This window comes from Propithecus coquereli, unplaced genomic scaffold (genome assembly GCF_000956105.1).
Source record: "Propithecus coquereli isolate 6110/MARCELLA unplaced genomic scaffold, Pcoq_1.0 Scaffold22, whole genome shotgun sequence".
NCBI classification, from domain to species: domain Eukaryota; kingdom Metazoa; phylum Chordata; class Mammalia; order Primates; family Indriidae; genus Propithecus; species Propithecus coquereli.
The window spans coordinates 10246859-10269807 of NW_012147189.1; the positions used below are offsets into that span (position 1 = coordinate 10246859).

The window sequence follows — 22949 nt, forward strand, 5'->3', positions numbered from 1 at the left end:
TTAGTTAGCATGTTAAACAGTGGTAAACAACATCCTTGGCACCACTTTTTTTTAAAACCAATTTTTAGGTTTAGAAGACCAATAAATTCAATTTTTTTCTTACACAGGGCAAATGTAGGTTTAAATGCACATTTTAATACACTTACCTATATTTTGAAAAACAAACAAAAGAACTTTTCCCATAATATAAGGGCAAAAAATTTTCTGCATACCTGCCAAGCTAGTAATTGGTCTGGCTCTAGTTCAGCAGCTTTCTTATAGGCACCCTGGGCCTGGTCAGGTTGTTCTAGCTCAGCTGCAGCAACACCAATAAAAACCCAGGCATTATAGTTATTTTTCTCTTGTTTTAACACTGTCTGTTAAAAAAATTAAAAAAGTTGTTAAATTTTGGAAGTAAATGAACAAACAATAACAAAAAGACAATGTACTTAAGAGTCAGGAAATCTGTATCTACCACTAACTGAGTGGCCTTCAGAATACCACTTAACTTCTCTGGTTTCAGTTTCCTCAGAGAAAGAGGGAGTTGGACAGCATCAGTGATTGTAAGGGGTTTGATTTATGAAGTATACTTTTAAAAAGCTACCCAAATAATCATGACACCTTCACCAAATTCCTCTCCTGGCTCTTTGCAAATACTAGTTATAAAAAGAACAGAAACTACCCAACCATTCTGCCTGCCTCCATCAATGATGCTGTTGAGCATAACTCACAAAATTGTTCTCCATCTCATTTCACTTCATCCAACTCTCCTATTTTCCTTCATCATGACAGTTTCCCCATATTAGACAGATAGATTTTTCACTGAAATTATAGGCTAGGAAAGTAGATTCACCTCAATGTGACTATATCAAATATGTTCAAAATAAACAGTGGTGATGAATGTTTAAACAACACTTGCCAACTGGAATAAAAATTATATGTAGAGATACTGCTTTCAGAAATAACAGTTACTTGCTAAAGTAAAATAAAATAAAGCTTGAAACAGAAAGCAAGTATGTTCTATGGAAAGAAAAACATAACTAGTAGCTAAAATGAAATTTGCCTCTTAATAAGGCTATACATATTCTAGAGAAAATAAGAACATTTCCATGAGTTGAACCAGTCAGATTATTAGGCTTATGTGCATCCGCATAACACTTCTAGCAATCTGTCACCAAAATACAACAAAAGTTCCATAGTATCTGTGAACATTGATTATACAAATTGGGTCATTCTTGTCACACCCAACTAAATCAGAGTTGAAGAGCCAGGAGGAAAAAGTACTCAGGGCACATAGCACCTGTTCTCCAAGAATTAAATTTTCCACAAGCCCAGCCACTGAAGCAGTCTGCTGTAAGAACAGTTTTACCTAAGAACAGTTTTACCTAGTAGCTGCTGAAATGACCTGCAGCTAAGACTGGTTTTACCTACTGCCATCACTCACCAATCAGAGCTTGCCAGCTCCGAAAAGCTTCTCTAGTATCAAGCTAGATTTGTTCTTTCAAAACAATACATAACATTTCTCCTACTAATAAAAAACTCCTAACATTCTCTTTGTTCTTACAGACATACAAAAGATCGCCCAGGCTATGTGTATTCTCCAAATTGCAATTCTTGCTTCCCAAAATAAAATGTTAAATTTAGAGGTTCGTCTCTACATTTTGACTTTGGCATACTCAATAATGCTGCCTCCTAAACCACAACTGTAACCGCCTCTATGAACGAATTTCAATAACTCCTATATATATATTTTTTAATAATCCTTTCCCTTAACTACTTGACCTTTTGAGTTGTTTCCCAGAAATGGTGGATTTTCTGCAAGAAAAAGGAGCTAAGATTCTGAAGGCCCCTGGGTAGATTTCCTGATTCCAAGATTCACAATCCCCCCCCATGCCCCCATGCATGCAGCCCCTTGTTAGTTACATCACACTCTGCCCCAAGGCACGTGGCCCCCTCCTTTAAAAGCCCATGATCTGTGTTAGTCTGAGAGACAGACTTAAGGCAGCTTCTTCCATTCTCCCAACAAGACATCTGTCATAATAAAAGATTCCTTTCTTCCTTGGCCATCCTCGTTGTCTCAATAATTGGATCTTTGTGCAACAATCAATGGACCTAGACCAAATCCTTGCAGTTTCAACAACAATGAGGTAACTACCAAAGTTAAGCTCTAAACACTGGGGCCTTATTAATTCTATGTTCCCAATACCAAGTACAATGGCTGGCATGTAATTGCTGAACAAATGATAAATGCCATACTCAACCAGCAATTAGGAAGTACTGAATATCTATCTGCCTGATGATCAGGTTTTCAGAATCTGAAACAGATTTTTAAGAAAACAGTTACAACAATGTGGTGAAAGCTGGTATGAGGTTCTGAGAGAACACAGGAAAAAAAAAGTACCTAACTGCACAAACCAGAGAAGGCTGCCCTGAAGGGATGCTCATACCAAGTTATAAAGCCCCACAGGTAGACAAGGTAATGATGTCACAAAATCACAGCAAATACACTAAGATGCAACATTTCTTTATTAAAAAATTAATTTAGTCTCAATCAACATTCTGAATTACTACATGTAAGTAATCAGGCATTTGTAACTGATTAGTTCTCCTTTGTGTTTTATAGTTGGTCTCTCCAGTATAAACTATGAGCTAATTGGTGGAATTTATATCTGAATTTTACGGAAAACCTACAGAAAGAAGATGGCTATGGTGCTGCTGTATATAATAATAGAAACAGACTCAGATGCACATTAGTTAAATAAGTCTCCCCTTCTTGCCATCCACCCCCAAACTGCCCCCGGTATGAACAGACTGCCCAACTTCTTCTGTATCAGGCTTAGTACTATCATCGTCTCACAACTCTGCTGGGCTGAGTCACCTCTAGAAACCTAAACCTCACAAGGGCATCCTTTACCCCTAGACTCTCATCCTCATATTACAGTGTATATACCCCAATTTTGCCCAATTCCCTCCCTACCATTCTTCTAAATTCTTCTTTGTGTCCTCTGGGCCTTCCAATCTGAATCAGCTAAGTTCCCTTCATATTTTCAACCTTTCTTTTAACTGCACCAAGTTCTGCCTCAACTAAAACCTGGCTAATTCCCCTATAGATCTTACATGGTACGGCTGACTTCTCTTCTCTTGTATCCCACATAGCACAGGAGCAGGAAGTGAGAAAGGTGTTCTCCTGGCTCACACTGTCACCTACATTCCTCTTCTGCCCCTCTCCTTGAAAAAAATCACTATCATTGAAGCTCAAGTCATCCAACTATAATACTAAAAATATCCTCCTTCTTGCTACCATATACCAAATTCTTAGGAACATCCCTTTTCTTCAGTGAAAATTTTGTATCCTTCTTCTCCATCGTGGTATCTGTATTCGTTCTAACACTCACATTGACATACCATTGAACACCGTGGCCTCTCAGTTACTTAACCGTCACACTACTCAGCCATCCAAAATCTGAATTTCCAACAAGCTATGATTCTGCTCCTCTCCTATCCTCCGAGTTCAATTACAACAGTCCCAGATAACAATTCTTTAAGCTCTGACAGCTCCAATTTTTGATGCCACCCTCTTTTTCCACTACCTACCAGCTCATTTCTCATCCCTTCTTAGCCAGCTTAGACTCCATGACCCATCACTCCCTTGTCATGGCATCCTCAACTCCTTTGCCTCTTTCCTCTCCATCTTTCTCACCATCCATAGTTGAACCTCTTCATGCCCATCTCCAAATCTAAGAAGTGAATATGAAGGGAGAAAACTACAACTGAGTTCACTGATTTCACTTTAATGACCTGAAACTTTAAATGGGCAATCACCAGGCCTGCCAATCTTTCCAATCCTTACTGTAAGTTTGTTTTCAATAAACATCTATTTCGTATCTTCTTTTGTCTCTAACCTCCTATACAAGTCCTCATCCAGTCTTAGCTTATACTTCACCAAGAAAATAGAAGCCACTGGAGAAGAAGGCTCTTACCTTCCCACCACCAAATCTACAAACCTGACACTATGGATCTGCACCTATCTTCTCTCCTGCTAAGATTGAGGAAGAGTTAGAGCTCTGGATCTCCTCATCTCTCACCCATGGATGACTTCACTCCTACCACTACCCTCTGTCTCTCCTGTGCATTCAATTTCTTCCTCTGAATGGAAACATTCCCATCATAACACAAAGGAGCTTCAGAATCTTGATTTTCCCATCCCCAAACCAAATAGAATCAGAATGTCAACATACCATTAAAGAATGAAAACTTTAAGATACAGTAGCATTCCATTTTACAACCACCAAAAGACACCTATGGTATATTCATGTTTTAAAAACTTGGCTTTGGTAAATTACCGATACAGAGAAAGACAAAATTGTGGCAAAGTAGTTTATCCTATTAATTGGGGGTTATTAATTAGTTCAATCACTCTAATGGTTCTACTAAATGGCCTTAGCACTTTTGTTGCATTTGGAAAGTAAATAACTCTCATATTAAAAATAAATAATGTTTATAAATGGATAACATACTTTTATTGTGGAAGAAAAAATATTGGTTACCTTACAATGTTTCAAAGCTTCTTTGTATTCTTTGTTTCTGATTGCATCTCTAGCACTTTTTAGAGCAGTCTTCACTTCCTTGCTGGACATTCTGTTAAGGCAAAAAGCCTGAGTGAACATAGAATAGTACCTACCTAACTGTAATGGTTCCAATAAATTTAACCATCTGAAAAAGAAATCTAAAAAGGGGGAAGATTCATTCTATTTGGAACAGTCTTCCCCCCAGAATACACACAGCTTATTCCCTTACCTCTTTGGATTTTTACCCAAATGTCCCTTCCTTAAACACAGTATTTAAAATTTTAATCTTTCTATCCCCCTTCTCCCAAATACCTAATATTCCCTGAACCCCTTCCCTTGCTTTATTTTTCTTCAAAGTACTTATCACTTCTAGGATACTATATATTCTACTTATTTACCTTATTTATCATCTGTGTCCCAACCCCACCAGAATGCAAATTCCATGCAGGCAAGGATTTTGGGGTTTTTTTTTTCCCATTAACTCATCCTCAAGACTAGTACCTGACAAATCATAGATGATCAATAAATATATATTGAAACCGAGCTATATCTGAATTACACTCATTCTCCATATATTTGGCTAAAACACAGATGATCTTATGGACTAGGACCCAAAACACATACCAATCTCAATCCAATTCTATACTAAGCAAGACCCGGTAGAATAAGCCCAAGTCACAGAGTAAAACAGTAACACAAATAATTTCAGTATCTATGATGGGATAGAGGGTAAGAAAGCATTCTGTTTTAATGCTAGTTTCTACAAAACACAAATCAGGATATTAACTTTCTTCACAGTAAGGATTATTATTAAATTGTTACCTATATCGTCTCTAAAGAGAAATAAATGCAATGTTTAAATCTGAATGGAAGCAATGCATATGCAAAGGAATTGTACACTAATTTCAGCCATAAAAAGATATTTTAATTTAATTTCATTTAATCTTAAGATATATTAATTTAATTTTAAATAAATTAGTATACTTTAAGATTTTACAACTTATTGTGGTTTACTAGTAAACAAGTCAAATTCAATCACAATTCAATGTTGAAAAAAAATTTGTATTTTCTGTCATCTCCATTTACTCTAATCTCATTAGGAAGTAAAACAAAGCTAGGTAAATATTAAGTAGTTACAGACTAAAGATGTTCAAGGCAGCAAAATGAACTAAAAAGATGGATCATTAGCACAGTATACTGACAGTCCTTTACAACCAAAAAAAGAAGGCTAACATAGAAGTACAAGGCCAAAGAAGTTTGTGAAACTAGAGATTAAAAAATAATCTTTTTGACTTAAAAAATTTGGCATTCAAAATAATCTAAAAGTTAAGATACCATAAAATCAATTTATCTACAGCTAGAACCAGATTCCCCAAATAGATGGCAGAAAAATAACTTTTTTGCCTAGTTACAATTGTATAATTTAAAGCAATATATTTCATATGCTCTCATTTTATAAAATCACTACCTTACCTGAAATTATCTTGATATAAATTTATAGGTGAAAACTTCAGAAGGATTTTTTGCAGTCTACAAATTCTAATTGGAGTAGGTAACAAATTTCAATGCTAATTTCACATTAAATTTTCTCAAACCAGTTACTGTCAGTAAAAAAACCTGCAGACTAAAAAGAAGAGAACATCAATGATGATGACAACCGATCTGGATCAATGAAAAGAGATGAAGACACACACTCTAGAGGAAAAAAAAAAAAATTTTTAAATGAAAAATAAATAAAAGACACTCCAATAAAAAATCAAAAGATGACCAAATTAAAAAAGAACAAAAATAGTTTCAAGGTAAGACCACATTAAAAACAAACGGAAGATACCAACCATTCCAGAAGAAAGATCACCATTTCTTCTACCACCCGACATTTAAGTGGGCACATTACAAACTAGGCAGAACCAATCAGAACTAAAAGTATATGCAGCTCCCAACCTACTCACTGCACATGACATAAGACAGGAGAAAAGGTCCCAGTTCTAAAGAACATAATCTAAATCAAGAGAAAGACCTAAGACATGTAAGTTATTATAGAATCAAATGGTAAACTAAGGATAATGAATGAAAGTACAAGAGGAATTAGGAGACGAAAAGGTGTGGTGTGATATAGTTAACAGCTACTAGATGAAGACAAGAGAGAAGAAGGAAAACTACTCTAGTCAGAGGCGACTGCACTAGCAAAGTGAGAGCGATAGGAATGTGTGGCAAATATAGGAAAATGTAAAAAAAAAAAAAAAACAGGCTAAAAGGATCAGAAGGGATTTATTTAAGAACAAAAATTAGGTTGGGTAGGTAAGAAAATTAGGTTGGGCAGAGCCTAAGATTACAGATCTTGAAATAGACAGACAAATTTGGACTTAAATACCACAGCAAATAGGGAGCCATTAAAACTTCTAAGCAGGTTATTTTTAAAGACCACTGTATTTTAAAGTTGAAGAAACAAACTCCATTTTCTCTTGGTAACCAATTCTAATACTCAATATACTTCCACGTCTGTACATCTCCATGTATAATTATTAATACAATTCCTCATGCTGCAGTAGAATCCTCTGTTCTTCTCTTCCTATTCCTTCTTCATTTGACACAACATTAGTATAAGAGGCTAGCACTGAAGCATTCTCTCTTCACCCAGTATGTATTTATATACAGATGTATACATATATGGTTGCACATGTATATGTATACATACACGTACATATATACATATACGTATGTGTACATAAGTTTCAGGAGGTTAATTTTTAAAATGACAATCTGGCCTTTTCTACCTATGAAAACTATTACTTCCTCTTTTTTTTTAAGGCAAAAAGGAGAGGTTCATTAATTTCCTAAACAAACCTTTACTGAGGTCTAATCATCTACTAGGTACCATTCAAACCCACTTTTCTTTCACAGAATAAAAACCTGCTACTCAAAATGATTCCATGTAACCCCACATTCCTTTATTTTGGATACTTCTCTCAATTCTAAGCATTTCTAACACTTCAAAAAAGATCTAGCTGTCTTGCAAGTGTCTTTATTTTTCTTTTAGAGATGGGGTCTTGTTCTGTCACCCAGGCTGGAGTACAGTGGCTCACAGCTCACTGTAACCTCAAACTCTTGGGATCAAGCAATCCTCCTGCCTCAGCCTCCCAAGTAGCTGGGACTACAAGCATGTGCCACCATGACCAGCTAATTTTTTTTATTTTTTGTAGAGACAGAATCTCACTCTGTTGCCGAGGCTGGTCTTGAACTCCTGGCCTTAAGCAATCCTTCCACCTCGGCTCCCCGAAGTGCTGAACTTATGGGTGTTGACCACCGCACCTGGCCCAAGTATCTTTAACATTCTTCTACAAAATCCTATTAATACTTGCCCATTATACCTCTCCTCCCATTTTTGTCCTCAATCTCAACTGATTTTTTAAAACAGGAACATTCATTTTGCACACTTTCACTCAGTAAAGTTTTTCAACTACCAACCTGAAAGCTTTTTATCCAACATAAATTGAGCTTAAAAAGTAGCAACAACTGTACTTAAGGTTATTAGGCTATTAAGTATGAAATGTCTAATTTCCTTAAGTACTAAGTTTGACAGCTGCTATCGCTGACATTTCACTTCGACACTTCTTTTTTTATTTTTACTGTGAAGGTACATCCTCATGCTTTCAAACGTCAGATGTGGCTTATGATTATCTTTCAATTTTTTTTTTTGGAGCAATTTTTGTGAAACCAGGGGTAAGTTAAAAATTCATGTTATTTTTGAATATGAGTTCCATCGTGGAACCAATGCTGCACAGACAGCTCAAAATATCAATGAAACATTTGGGAAGGATGTGGCTAATGAACGCACAGTACATCGATGGTTTGAGAAGTTCCATTCTGGTGAGTTGAATCTTGAAAATGAGCCACATGGGCAACCTGAGACCAAGGTGGATAATGAAGACCTGAAAGCTGTGGTGGAAAAGAATCCATCTCAATCTATGTGTGAATTAGCAGCAAGGTTTGACATTACTATTCCAAGAATATTGGACCATTTGAAACAAATGGGCAAGGTAAAGAAGCTCAATGCATGCGTACTGCATGAATTAAACGAGCATCAGAAGAGAAATTGTCTCGAAGCTCGCCTTTCTTTGCTGTCACGACATAAAGGTGAACCATGTCTACACCGGATTGTTACACGTGATGAAAAATGGATTCTTTCTGACAATCACAAGTTTGGCACAATAACTGGACAAAGACTAAGTGCCAAAACACAGTCCAAAACTAAATATTCATCAAAAAAAGCTAACAGCAAAGGCAATATATGTAACCTAAACATTTGTATCCCTGTAATATGCTGGGGGAAAAAAAAGCTAATGGTGTCTGTTAATGGTCCAGCGCTGGCACTATCCACTACAGCTTCAGGAGACCTGGTCAATCAATGACAGCAGATGTCTACTACAACCAACTGGACAAAATGATGAGGATGTCTGCAATTAAGCAGCCGAGACTGGTCCATAGAGACAGGAAAATCTTTTTGCAAGACAATACTCGACCACATGTTGCAAAAACAATGCTGTTCAAACTACGGAAGCTGGACTTGGAAACTGTTATCCACCATATTCACCAGACCTTGCACCAACTACCACTTCTTCCAGGCTTTGGACCACTTCTTTGAAAGAAAAATATTCAATTCTCAACAAGCTATAGCAAACGCCTTCTGCAATTTAATCACCACTTGCTCTCCAGGATTCTTTGCTGCTGGCATAAACAAGCTACCATTAAGATGGCAAAACTGTGTCAACAGTTTAGGCGCATACTTTGATTGTCTGTACCACTTCTGGTTTGAGATATAATAAACTTTTGATTCAAAATCAGACATTTCATATTTAATGACCCAATAGAAAAGTGACACTCATGCCATAAACACAATGATATCCCTCAAAGCTAACGAACACAGGTAAATGAATTGCTATGTCCTGCTGTCCCCAGCTGAAGATATAGAATCTTAAGCTATATTTCATTATGCTCGTACAAAGATTCCACAAAGCAAAAACAATATTAGTAATAGTAATGATAATGACAATGGAAGCTAATTATAAGAAAGAAAAAAATGATACCTTTAAATCTAATAACAAGTCTGAAGGTATTCTGTGATAACCCATAGTCTGATATAAAAAAGTCCATAATACTAATTCTTTCTTCCTAAAGGAATTGGTAAAAACAATCATTAAGTAAAAATACACTCCAATTACTAATTACTTAGCATCCTAGACACTTACCTTTACCTATTATCACTTCTATCTTCTTTCTAAATTGAATTTCAGACTGTTCCTTACCCATTTTCCATCTAAATTAAATAAAAATATGAGACAGTCACATAAAAGGGATGACATCCACTACCCAAAACCTGAACTTTTTAACATCAGTTCAATTCAGTTTTCATAAATCACAATTTGAAACATAAGAAATAATTATGTACAATTTTTAGTATTTTTTTCTTTCCCAGATAGACACTAATCTTAATCTCCAAATTTCTGAATGGTCTCAACTACATTACTATAGCCCCGGGCGATAAAAGGAAACTTCTACAAGAGATCAAAAAGATTCTGAAAAAATATTTCAGAAACTCAAAATATATTGACGTCAACATAAAAAAATTGAGTCAAAAAAGAATATCAACAATTTCTATGCTATTTTGTTTTGAATCTAGGACAAACTAAGGGCACTTAATTACTCCCAATTTGCAGCCTAACTATATTAAATAGAACCTTGTTCTAAGCCACATAAAAGGTTATAAGTATGTAAGTTTACATACTTATAATGCAATTATATGAGTTTGTAATCTAACGAAAACAACATTTTTAAATATTAAGATGCATTTAAATAGCCATCAGAAATATGGTCAATACAACACATCCACAAATTCTAAGAATATTTTGATAGCACCCTTGAAGTGGCTTCTGACAAAATTAATCTAGAATGCTTCATAGAGAGAACGGAGGTGGTTTTGAAAAGCGGAATAAAATAAAAAAAAAATGCTACTTCAGAACTAGAAAGTGAACAATGTTTACGTGAGGCAGGTAGAGATGAATAGAGAATGAAAACTAAACACGCATTAACGATCTACCTAAATACAATGGTCAGTTCAACAATAAAGTGTCTTAGTGGTAAGAAAGTATGGTAAAATCCAAAGAATGTTTAGGAAAGTAAAATAAAAGTTAAAACAGAAAAATATAAAAGTAAAGACCTGCCAACCAGACTCCCTATTCATTTCACTGTCTTTTTTTTTTTTGCAAGCCAAGGATCCAAGCATAGGAGCAGTGTCTACTGCCTGAATTGACAACGAAACAAACCCAGGACCCTCCAGAAGGAGCCAGCCTTGCCAACACCTTAATTTTAGGCCCTTTGGACCTAGTTCTAACTTCCAACCTCCAGACCAGTGAGGAAACAAATCTGTGTTTTAAGCCACTACATTTGGGGTAATTTGTTATAGCATCAGTAGGAAACTAATATACCATCTTGCAGCTCTCAGCTGAAAAGTCTCTATACAGTGAAGCCTATAGTGTATAGATATAGTGTATCTAAACCGAGATGGATCCTGCTTGTATTCTCTCATAGCACCTCTTCTTTTCATTTATAGCAATTCTCACAATTTGTAATTGCTGTATATCTTTGTATATTTTTGTTGTTGATGTTAACCAGTCCCACATACCCTGGATCAGCGGTCCCCAACCCTTTTGGTACCAGGGACTGTTTTCATGGAAGACAATTTTTCCACAGACTGGGGGCAGAGGCACGGGGGATGGTTTGGGGATGGTTTGGCTCATTACATTTATTGTGTACTTTATTTCTATTATTATTACAAAGTAATATATAATGAAATAATTATACAACTTACCATAGGTTGGGGACCCCTGCCCTGGCCTATAAGCTTCAAGGAGGGTAGAAGTCATGATCGTTCACTGACTTCTTTATTTAGCCCCCATCTGGTAATATTTGATTGTCCTCCCCACTCACCTTATTTTATTACTCAGTCACTCCACTTCTGTTCTCACAAAATATCCTGAATTCTATCAGCCCCTTCACTCTGTGATATCTACCCACCAAGACTTAACCTGGCTGAGAATGAGCTTAGGAAATCGAAAGGATCTCAGTTCAAAGCCCATTAGAATTTGGACACCTTATGTCACCACTCCAAGCCCATTTCCTCATTGGTGAAGTGAGAATTATATCATCACTTACCTGATATATACATAGATGAAGTGGCTGAACACAATGTATATTAATTCTGTTCTCCTTTTCTACTGTTATTCTCTCAATCAACTTCACTACTTTCTTGCCATTCCTAAAATGACCAGTGTGATAATCCAATGGTTATTATAAACTTTCTCTACACATTCAAATCCCCAACCCCTTATACCAGTGGTCCCCAAGCTTTCTGGCACCAGGGACCAGTTTCATGGAAGACAACTTTTCCACGAGGTGAGGGTGGAGGAGTGGGGGGGTGGAGCTCAGGTGGTGATGCTTGGCATGCTTCCTAACAGGCCACAGCCCAGGGGTTGAGGACCGCAGCCCTACGCAACCTCCTTCCTTGCTCTCTCAAGAAATAACCTTCTTACCTAAACAGTTGGTCTCCAACTAATGAATGATTTTTTTGACTTTACTACAGGTTTATCAGGATAGTAAATGCATTTTCGACTTACAATATTCTCAACTTAAAATGGGTTTATCAGGAAGTAACCCCATTCATTGTAAGTCAAGAAGCATCTGTATTTCTCAAAAGGCAGCTATCATCAAACCTGAGTATCCTCTTCAAATTAGTTACTACACAACATGAATACTAGGGTAAAGCCTGCAACAGGATCACTCTCTCCTCCGAACCACTGACTAGCTGAGCTACCCGATCGGAACTTAGCATTCTTTTATTATTCTATGTAGGCATGTCCTGTCCCCCAATTCAACAAATCCTTAAACACAGGTCTTACATCTTTGGAGATCCTCATATACCCAACACTTACTGAGTAATATGTATTCAGTAAGTGGCTAATAATCTTTCAGCTTCCAAAGCTTTCTACCAGAAGGTAAACATTAACAATGTTTCAGGATTAACTCACATTATTTTTTTCATCATCCCCCAGAGTTAGTAGTTTTTCTTTTTTTTTTTTTCTTTTAATTTTTTTTATTTTTTGTAGAGATGGGGAATCTCAATATGTTGCCCAGGCTGGTCTCAAATCCTGACCTCAAGTGATCCACCCACCTTGGCCTCCCAAAGTGCTGGCATCACAGGTATAAGCCACCATGCCTGGCCCCCCAGAGTTTTCTATCTGTACACCTTTGTTTCTCCCATTTAGCCTGTCCACTCTCACTTCTGTCTACTCACGTTACACATAATTTAAGACCAAGTTCAAGTGTCAAGCATATAGCCTTCTCAAACCAATCTCACACTAGTCTGAATTTATAACCTTTACTTACACTAGCATTTCCAAAAATGTATTCCAAGGAACATTAGCATGCTTAGGGGTGCTAACAAATGGTCTAGAACATTTGTGAATACTGTACGCTGTATCTCACTCTTTCGAAGTCACAAGGTACATTATTATTTTAAACCCTCTGGGAAGTCCTGTAGTAAGGACCCAAAAATAATTTAACCTAGCCATTCTGAAACTTCTGTGATCATGGAACATTTATTTCAGTGAAAACCATTTAACATTTTGAAGCACATTAGCATTGTCTAAAGTACAATTTGGATATTTTGGTTTTTGTTTATTTGGCAATTAACTATACTTTGATTCTTTTTATGTTGTTATTAAACTTGCAGGTGTTTATGTCTATGTGTCTCCCAAAACTAGACTGGAAATTCCTTGGGAGCAGAGATTATTTCTAGTTCTTTCTTTTCTTCCCTACAGTGTCTGGTAAAATGCAGATGTGAAAACAATATTGAATTTATTCCACACAGTCACAAACTGCACATGTAAGTCTCCTTTTCCTAAGGCAGAATATAGTACTGTTGGTATTTGGAACATTAAAAGAACTACAGAGAATCAAAACTTAAACCAAGACTTCAATTAACAATCTTTCTGAATAACAGAGTATTTCACTAAAGCAAGTAATCCCTAACTCAGAAATCTTTAACTGATGACTTAAACATACATGTGTGTAATGGAGCCTGTTACGGGCTAAATTATGTCTCCCCCAAAATTCATATGTTAAAGCCCAAACCCCTAGTACCTCAGAATATGACAGCATTTGGCAATAGGGCCTTTACAGAGGTAAAAAAGGTTAAAAGAGGTCATATGGATGGGCCCTAATCCAATCTGTCATCCTTAAAAGAAGAAGATGCACCAAGAATGCACGTGCACAGAGGAAAGATCATGTGAGGTCACAGCGAGAAGGTGGCCATCTGCAAGCAAAGGGGAGAGGCCTCAGAAGGAATCAAACCTGCCAACACCTTGATCTTGGACTTCTAGCCTCTGAAATTATCATAAAATAAATTCCTATTGCTTAAACCACCTGTGGTATTTTGTTACAGCAGCCCTTGCACTAATATAAATCCCCTACCCTCACTGCAACACACACACATGCATATGCACACACAAAAGTACCTTTTCTGGTAGCATAAGTTACTGATTAGCAAAAATGTTGTATGTTAATAAAAAGTGAATAAAACAATAAAAAAAAATCTGAAATGATATGAGAACTAGCTGAAGAAAACGGGGAGGAGGACTATGAAAGGGAAAGATTATTCATGTAAGAGTGAAGAGAAATGGACTCAATGGTTAAAAGTAGAGGAAGATTGACTTCAGCTCAAAATAAGAACCTTTAAGAATTAGATTTATACAAATGTTAAATGGGGTGCTCAATAGAAGTGTTTCCCACCACTGGGGATAAAAAAGCACAGTCTGGACAATCCACTCAGCAAGAATGCTGTAGGACAAACTAAATGTCAGATAGGAAGTGTGACTAGAAGTCTCTTAGATTCTTCCAGTGCTATGTCTCTGGGGCTCTAAAATATGTTCTGCTCCAATCCACTGCAGCAACTGCTCCCACTAGCAGTGCCAAAGGAAGAAAGAAGAAAAAGATGTGTTCCTGTCATCAGAATACATGTCCTGTGGAAACAAGACCATAGAGAGTAAATACAGTTGACAAAATCAGCACTATGCCACAGATAAATATAATTTTTATGAATCTCTGTCAGTCAATATTGTATCTATGGTAAAATATGTGCTACATTCCAAATTAACTCAAATTTTAAAACATCTTGTTCATAAGGGAATCTACCTGTATTCCTTTGTGTGCTTCGAGTATGTTAAATTTTGCTTCCCTAGAGTGTAAGCTTCTTGTGGACAGACTACTGTTTATATTTTTGCACACTCCCACAGATCTTTAACATGCTGCTTGATTAACAATTCTGCTTCATTGATAGATTAAGCTCAGTAGATTGTCATGAAACTTTGTAATTAACTGGAGACAGAGTATTCCGTGAGTTAGGGCACAAACTGGTCAATTTCCAGTCCCACTCAGACTGGCTCCCTATGTAATCTCAAGCCAGTCATTTAACCTCTCCAAGCCTGTTTTTCTATTGCCTGCAAAATGGTTAAAGTGAGGATTACAGAAAATAGTCCTTGTAAAAGTGCCTGGCGCACAGTAGGTGCTCAGTAAATGTTTGGTACAATGCTCAGCATGTAGTAAGTGCCATGTGAGTATTAAATAAGTTCTTTCCCTTATTACAATTATTTTATGCAAACAACACTGCCAGATATTTGTATAAAGGGTTGATTTCTCTTAAATATGTAGTACAAGTCCTCCTTTTCCTATCAAAATATTAAAATGACAAATGACAATGATATGCAAATTATATACCTGAAATTATGGTGATGAAATAAGAAATTTGGCTCTGGGACAGAAATCTGCTTCTTCTAGAACTCCCCAAAGGAATTCAACACTCAAAAGGGACCGGTGATTATTCTGCAGCAAAACAATGGTATTCTGAACCTACGTCAATTAATTGATCACATGATACATCCCAATGTTTCTTTCTCTGAGAGCCTGTTCTATTTCTCTGAAGGCAAGGAATACCTCTAAGCTTTTCCCCGCCTAGAACCTGAAACTTATTAGGCCCCGCTCCTCACCCCATGGGAACACAATAAATCCTCATTGCACGGGCTAAGAGAGATAATAAGATGAGGCAGGCCAGAAATTTCCTTCGGGAAGGTATTCGAGGGGCTCCAAGGTATCCACAGCGCACCTGGATACCTCTGGCGGTCTGCTCAGAGGCCCCACAAGGAACCGCCCTATCCAACTTAAGTGACAGAGACGCCGCCACCTCATCAGAGCCCAGTTCACGCTCTCGATGAACACTTTGCCATGCTTGCCGGGCCCCAAACGAACAGCCCTGGCCCCCGATCCTTTCTCTCTCTAAGTACTATTTCAATTGCCTTTAGGCTCCAACCTGTGCAAAAGCGACAGAGACCCAAACCCACCTGGAACTGATGCGGCTCTTCTACAAACGCCAAATCTGGAGAGCGCATGCGTATTGCCCAGGCATCGCTCACGTGACTGGAAGTGGCTGGTTTTTACTTCGTTCGGTGTTTGATTAAAAGGTCTTTGACGTGTGTTAAAGCCGGGATTCCTCCTCCTTTGCGCATGTGCATGCTCCGGGCCTGATGGGAATCGTATTTCTGCGGGCGAAGCGCTCAGTTACTGTATGGAAACCAAACTACAAGTTCTGGGAGTTGTTCTCCGTCCCCGCCCTCCTCTCCCCTGCCCGAGCGGGGAGGCTGGCCCAGCGGCCAGCTCTCAGAACCGCTACGTGCGATGCTGCTGCTGTGGGTGTCGGTGGTCGCAGCCTCGGCCCTGGCGGCCCCGGCCCCCGGGACAGGTGGACAGACGCGGGGAGCAGCCGGAGCGCCCAATGTGGTGCTAGTCGTGAGCGACTCCTTCGTAAGTATACAGTGGGGCAAGGAAGGGACGCCCCGCTCCGGACCCGCAACCGCTGCACTGCCTACCTCCTGTGCCGCAGGCCTTGGGGAGCAGAATCTGAGACATTTTCAAGCATGTTTTACCCCGGTGCAAAGTAAGAAATACATTTTATTGTGAGGCCCCATATACACACATGCACACCACATACATATACATATGTATAAAGCACTTTAGTAAGTGAAACGCACTCTGATAGCCTCTTTGTAAATCTTTGTTGTTTTATCTACTGATCTCGATTCATTAAATTATTTTACAACTACTAAAGAACTTTCGGTTCATACCCCGGTTTGATTCAGTTGTGGGATAAAGTAACATTCTTCATCTCCATAAAAGCGTGTCCAAGAGTCTTTTTCCAGTTTCAAGTTTCCAGGAATTAATGTTTGGGTGAAAAGTAAAGAAAATTTATTTTTACTACCCAGGTATTTAGTAATACTGTTAATGCTGATTTAAATGCCTTTGTTGATATAATTTGATCCACTCCTCCGTATTCCAGAGAAATTGTGTGTATGGGTGTGTTGGTAATGTTGGCACATAGTAAGTATGATGTTTTTTGTTTTTAGGATGGGAAAAACCCATCATAAAATTCATATGGAAATTCAAGCCATAAAAAAAAAATCTTCTAAAACTTACTATAAAGCTACAGCAATCAAGATAATGTATTACTGGCATAAGCATAGGTAGACATATAGATCAATAGAGTAGAATTGAAGGTCTTGAAATAAACTCTCCTAGTTTATACTAAATTGATTTTCAACAAGAGTGCCAAGACCATTTAGTAGGAAAAGAATGATCTTTTAAACAAATGTTGCTAGGAAAACAGAATATGAATGAAGGTGGACCCTGCCTTACACCAAATACAAAAATTAACTCAAAATGAATTGAGGAATAAAAATGTAAATGCCAAAACTATAAAACTTTTATAAGATATAGGTATAAATCTTTGTGACCTTGGATTAGGGAATTAAGTGGGCAAAAAAACTGAATAGACATTTCTCTATAGAAGGTATACAAATGGTCAATAAGTACGTGAAAATATGTTTTCAACATTATTAATCATTAGGGAAATGTAAATCAAACCCACAGTGAGACACCAAGTCACACCCTCTAGGATGGCTGTAACCAAAAAGACAGACAATAATGAGAGTTGGCAAGAATATGGAGGAATTTGAAACCTCACACACCACCGATAGGAATGTAAAATGGTACAGCCATTGGTAAACAGTTTGACAGTTTCTCAACTGGTTAACCATAGAGTTACCATATAGTCTAGCAATTTTGCTCCTAAGTGTATTTCCAAGGGAAATGGAAATATATGTCTACACAAAAACTCATAAATTAATGTTCATTGCAGTTTTATATAATGACCAAAAAGTGGAAACAACCCAAATGTCCATCAGCTGATAAATGGGTAAATAAAATTTGGTAATACTATTCAATAATAAAAAAAAATACAGTACTGATATATGCTACAATGTGTGTGGAACGTAGAAAACATTATGCTAAGAGAAAGAAGCTAGTCACAAAGGAACACATATTATATGATTGCATTTATATGAAATGTCCAAAGAAAGCAAATATATAGAGACAGAAAGTAGATTAGTGGTTGCCTAGGGTTTAGGGGAATAGAGAGTGATGGCTAAGAGGTGCAGAGTTTCTTCTTGTATCGTGATGATTGCACAACTTTGTGAATATACTAAAAACCATCAAATTGTACACTTTAATCAGGTGAGTTGTATGGTATGTGAATTATATCTTAATAAACACCTTTTTAAAAAATAAAAATAAGCTCCCAGTGACAGTGGTCTGGGGAAAAAAATAAGCATCTCTGCCTGGGTCTTAAAAGACATAGGCATCCTCTGCATCTCACTCCCACAACCCCAACCACCTCTCTGCCATTGCACCTGCATTGGTGTTAGTTTTGGTGAGGTTTCAGGAGGAGGGGTAGGGACAAGAATGTATACTACAGAGTCTAGTGAGAATCTCATTCAGTCTGATGGACAGATCTGGGAAAGAACACTACAAAGAGTCTTGCCATGATGACAGATAAGATGGTTAAAGTTACTGTTACATTCTTTCATTAGGATGATGAATGGAATTCTAAACTTCTCTGGTTCTCCCTGGCCCAGAATGATGATAAACTGAGTATCAAGCCATGGTTAAGAGGGAGCAATCGAAATCACAAAATCACATCTACCAAAAGGCTCATCCATCCCAAGAGGGAAAATGTCTGGACGTATGAGAGTTAAAAATAACAGCAGAATGCAGAAACTAAGGCCATTTCTGTCACTTTTAATACAGAAAGCCAATTAATGGGCCTCTTTTTATGCCTAGTGTTATAATGTTTCATTCATTTGAACCTTAGGAATGGCCTTGAGAAAACTGAAATGGGCTATTAGTAAATGATGGAAGTGATCCCAAAAACCATTCTGCAAGATTTTCTCTCCCAACTAAATATTACAGAACTGTGCATTCACTTATGCCTGCCTATCTATTGTAAACCACGTAAACATACTGTGGAAAACTTGCTTTTGCTGTCTTTCATCAGCTAGCCATGTTAAGATGCCTTTCAGTTCATAATTAACTATTATGTGGACCATATCCCATTGATACTATTATCAGTGGTACTAGTGGTAGCCTATGTTTTAAAATTATTTGCTAATGTGTAAAAACTACATGAAGTTAAAAACCAAAACTTCTAGAAAATGTCTAGTATTTTCTCTAATAATATAACATTTTGCTCTTCATTTAAGGTATTATTGATGTGCGTTTGACATTGAGAATATGTATATCATAAGTCAAATAGTATTTCCTGAGAACCTAATCCAATACAAATCATGCAATTGATGAACTTTATCCAGCTTATTAAGCTTTACAAAAGTATACTGTTCAATTTCAAGCACATTAAACTTTTCTTTTATAATTGAACAGATCTCTGGATTAGAGATTCATTTCATTTCATTCACTAAATAATAATTATATATCCCTGCCTTTTATTTCCCAAGCAACAGTCTTAACATAGACCACCTTTCACACGTGGAATTGTCAGGAACTTCCCCAAATGGGGCATTTATCCCCTCCCCTTCTTACTGTCTCTGCCACTTACTCATACTTCGAAGATTCCTGCTTTCTAGACTACTTTTGATACAGATGACATCCCTGTATCAGTCATAGAAATGAATCAATAAAGCACTAATGTCAATTTTAATCTGATACATGTGTTATTGATATGCTGCAGTAGCCATTGGCAGTGATAGTTACATCATTCTGAACCTAGCCTGCAGGACCTGAAGTCCAAGCCTCAGTATTTGAATTATATAGCACCTCTATGACAGTGCTTCTGCTTTGTGGCCTCCTGCTCCATCCCCCAACCTGCTCCATTCCCCAACCAGATAAGTCTGGGTAGCTGGTTGTGTAGATTCCAGGCAGTGGCCACAAATGGTTATCTTCTCATGTCCAAAAGATTATAAGAGTGAGAAATACAGGTATTTGAAATTTGTGAGGATAAGTTTCTGAGGATTTGAATTTATAGACTTAAATTCTTATGGAGGGTAACTATGTACTTTTGTCTTAGGCTTTCTGTGTCATCATTGAGAAGGTCAGTAGTTATTTGCTTATCCTTCAATGATTACTCTTGCTAGAAGTAGTCATTTATTTTGACATAAAACATGCTCTAATTTTCCTCATCTTAAAAAAGACAAATATCTGACCTTAATCCCACATTCTCCTCCAGCTTATGTGCCATTCTCTAACAACCATCCCGTATTTTCCATTTCCCTTTGCAAAATAACTTCTTAGAAAAGGTTTTTTTTTTTTTTTTTTTTTCACCTGCTGCCTCACTTGGTTGCCTCCCATTCTCTTTCCCCTTTTCCAGTTTAGCTATCCATCCCTAACTACTCCATTGAAAGTATTCTCGTCAAGATCACCATCTGTCTCCTTACAGCCAATTCCAATGTGCATTTTCTGGCCTCATTTCAGGCATCGTCTTGAATACCTCAGACTTTACCTCTTTCTTGGTACACTGTCTTCTCTCGGCTTTCATGGTATTGAGTCTCTTCATATCTTCCTCCTTCACTGGCCATTCTTTCTCAGTTTCCCATACTGCCTTCTCCTCCTGTTTGGGACTTCTCGCAGCTTCCTCTAGACCCCTTTCTTTAACTTTAACCATAGAATTTATAATAGCAAAAGAGAGACCCCCCCCCCTCCTTTCGCTCTCTCCCTGAAAGGTTTCATTCAGTCTCCCAGTTTTCAATAACATGAATATTCTAAAGACTCCCAAGTTTATTTCACCAAGATAGACTTCTCTCAAGTCCAGATTCCTGTCTGTATCCAACATCCTACTTTATATCTCCGTTTGGAAATCGCAGACATCACAAAGGTTTATGTGTATCCCATATTTTGGATTGGCTTGCCTTTTAAACTATACTGATAATTATATTGAAAACATATAATAGATGTAACTCCAGGACTAGAATATATTTATTCTGTTTTTTCTCTTTACACCAAAGAGTTTTTCAATTCCCAATTCATCTCCAAAATGCACATCTCCAACTCAAACATCTCTTCTAATCTTCATACTCATTTATCCAGCTGCCCAATTGACATCAGCACTTTACATCTCACAGATATCTCAAACTTTACAACATCCTTTAAATTATTTGAATGGCTGGATACTGCTCATTCTTTAGGTTTCATACATCCCAGAGAAGTCTTCCCAGTCCACTCTATTTGAAGTAGGGCTACCTTTTCCTTCCATGTCACAGGTGTTTTTCAAAGCACATATCATAATGTGTAATTATTCATGGTTTATTTACCAGTATACTTTTTGCGTCATCCACTAGACTATAAGCTTCATGGGGGTAGGGACTCTATTTTATTCACTATTGTATCCTCAGATCTTGGACAGTGCCTGGCACATAGTAAGTATTCACTAAATATTTGTTCAATCAGTCCATCATCTCCCAAAAGAACTTTCCAGAATGTCCTTTAATTACTGTACCCAAATGAGTCCAGGCATAATACTGCATTGAATTCTTGATACTTATAGATAACAGTTATTGGTAACACTCTCTGTACTTGTTTTTTATCTTCTGAGGATTCTTACAATCATATTGAAGTCTTTTGCTATTATAAATTCTGTGGTTAAAGTTAAAGAAAATAATTTTCTTCATTTTTAATGCAGTAAATGTTAATTAAATGTCTTTATTTCAGGATGGAAGGTTAACATTTCATCCAGAAAGTCAGGTAGTGAAACTTCCTTTTATCAACTTAATGAAAGCACATGGCACTTCCTTTCTGAATGCCTATACAAACTCTCCAATCTGTTGCCCATCACGTGCAGGTATGAACATCCTTACTATTAATGGAAGAAAGTGACTACACCCTGAAAATATATTCACAGTTTAAAAGATTATACCTAAAAGTAGGATAGTAAGTCATATTTGGCCCCTAATAAAAAATTTTTTAATAGAAGAGATGTGGGTTTCAAGGTATGTATTGGGTATTGGGGTTATTAGAATTTCTAATTTATTTTTCAAGAGTAGGAAATTTTATCATTTAGAATGATGTCTAGTTCATGTGTTACTGTTTCATTTCCTTATGATTGGTGACTAGGAATCTTTTGACTATCCAAGCAAATGAGGAAATACTCATATTTCCTAAAAGAGTTCTGTTTCCAGGGAAATTTTTCAGTAAGGCTATAGGTAATTGGGAGGACTTATATGGACATTAAAGTATACAACAAAGTAGTTAGAACTTCTTATATTCAGGTTTTTCTGAATTTTTTTATATTATTTCAGATTGCATGTGTTCTCTTTCTCTTCAGTCTCAATTCACTTCTATCCCAAATCTAATTGTTCACTTTTATTGTATTAATTATAATAATTTAACAAATAGGCATAGTTTTAATGGTAAAACATCAGTGACATTAAGCCATGAATAATTTAAAAAATAGGAAAATATTGCCATTTTTATAAATGCTGTCTATTGTCTCACAGTTGTCTTCCTTTTCCTATGTCCTCCTGGTTTATGATTGTTTGCCTTGCAACCCATAAATAGCACTCAACAACTTGGTTTGTCTGTAACGTACTGAGATGGTATTCTCTGTCATTTGAGTCATAAGTCCTTTTACCTACATTTTCAGCACTATCAGCTATTTATTAGTAATGACAAAAGATTAAAGGAAACCTAAACTGTATTATAAATGATATTTTGATAATGAAGGACTAGATGTATTAAAAAAACAGTTTTGTTAACTGTAAAGTGGAATGAGCAGTAGGCTAGGGTGAGATGATGACCTGGATTCTAATCCTCAGTGGATCATGTCAAGCAAATCAGTTTCCTTATCTATGAATTGTTGTATATGCTGTGTACCTCATAGGGTTGTTTTGAACATCAAATGAAATAATGAATGAGAAAGTGGTCAATGAACTTTAACAGTCTCAAAAATGTTAGATGATG

The 22949-nt window shown here is 36.9% G+C and overlaps 2 protein-coding genes across 2 annotated transcripts in view; one reads left to right on the plus strand and one right to left on the minus strand.

Annotated features, from left to right (window-relative positions):
* TTC37 (tetratricopeptide repeat domain 37) overlaps positions 1 to 4616 on the minus strand; it is a 73977-nt gene extending 69361 nt beyond the window's left edge. The window contains 2 exon segments of the mRNA XM_012644774.1: positions 213 to 356; positions 4527 to 4616. Of these exon segments, the coding sequence (XP_012500228.1) occupies positions 213 to 356; positions 4527 to 4616 (234 nt within the window).
* Positions 4617 to 16313: 11697 nt separating this feature from the next.
* Positions 16314 to 22949, plus strand: part of ARSK (arylsulfatase family, member K) — a 34037-nt gene continuing 27401 nt past the window's right edge. The window contains exons 1-2 of the mRNA XM_012644752.1: positions 16314 to 16454; positions 21702 to 21831. Coding sequence (XP_012500206.1) covers positions 16329 to 16454; positions 21702 to 21831 — 256 coding nt within the window. The 5' untranslated portion in view covers positions 16314 to 16328. The remainder of the gene's footprint in view (positions 16455 to 21701; positions 21832 to 22949) is intronic.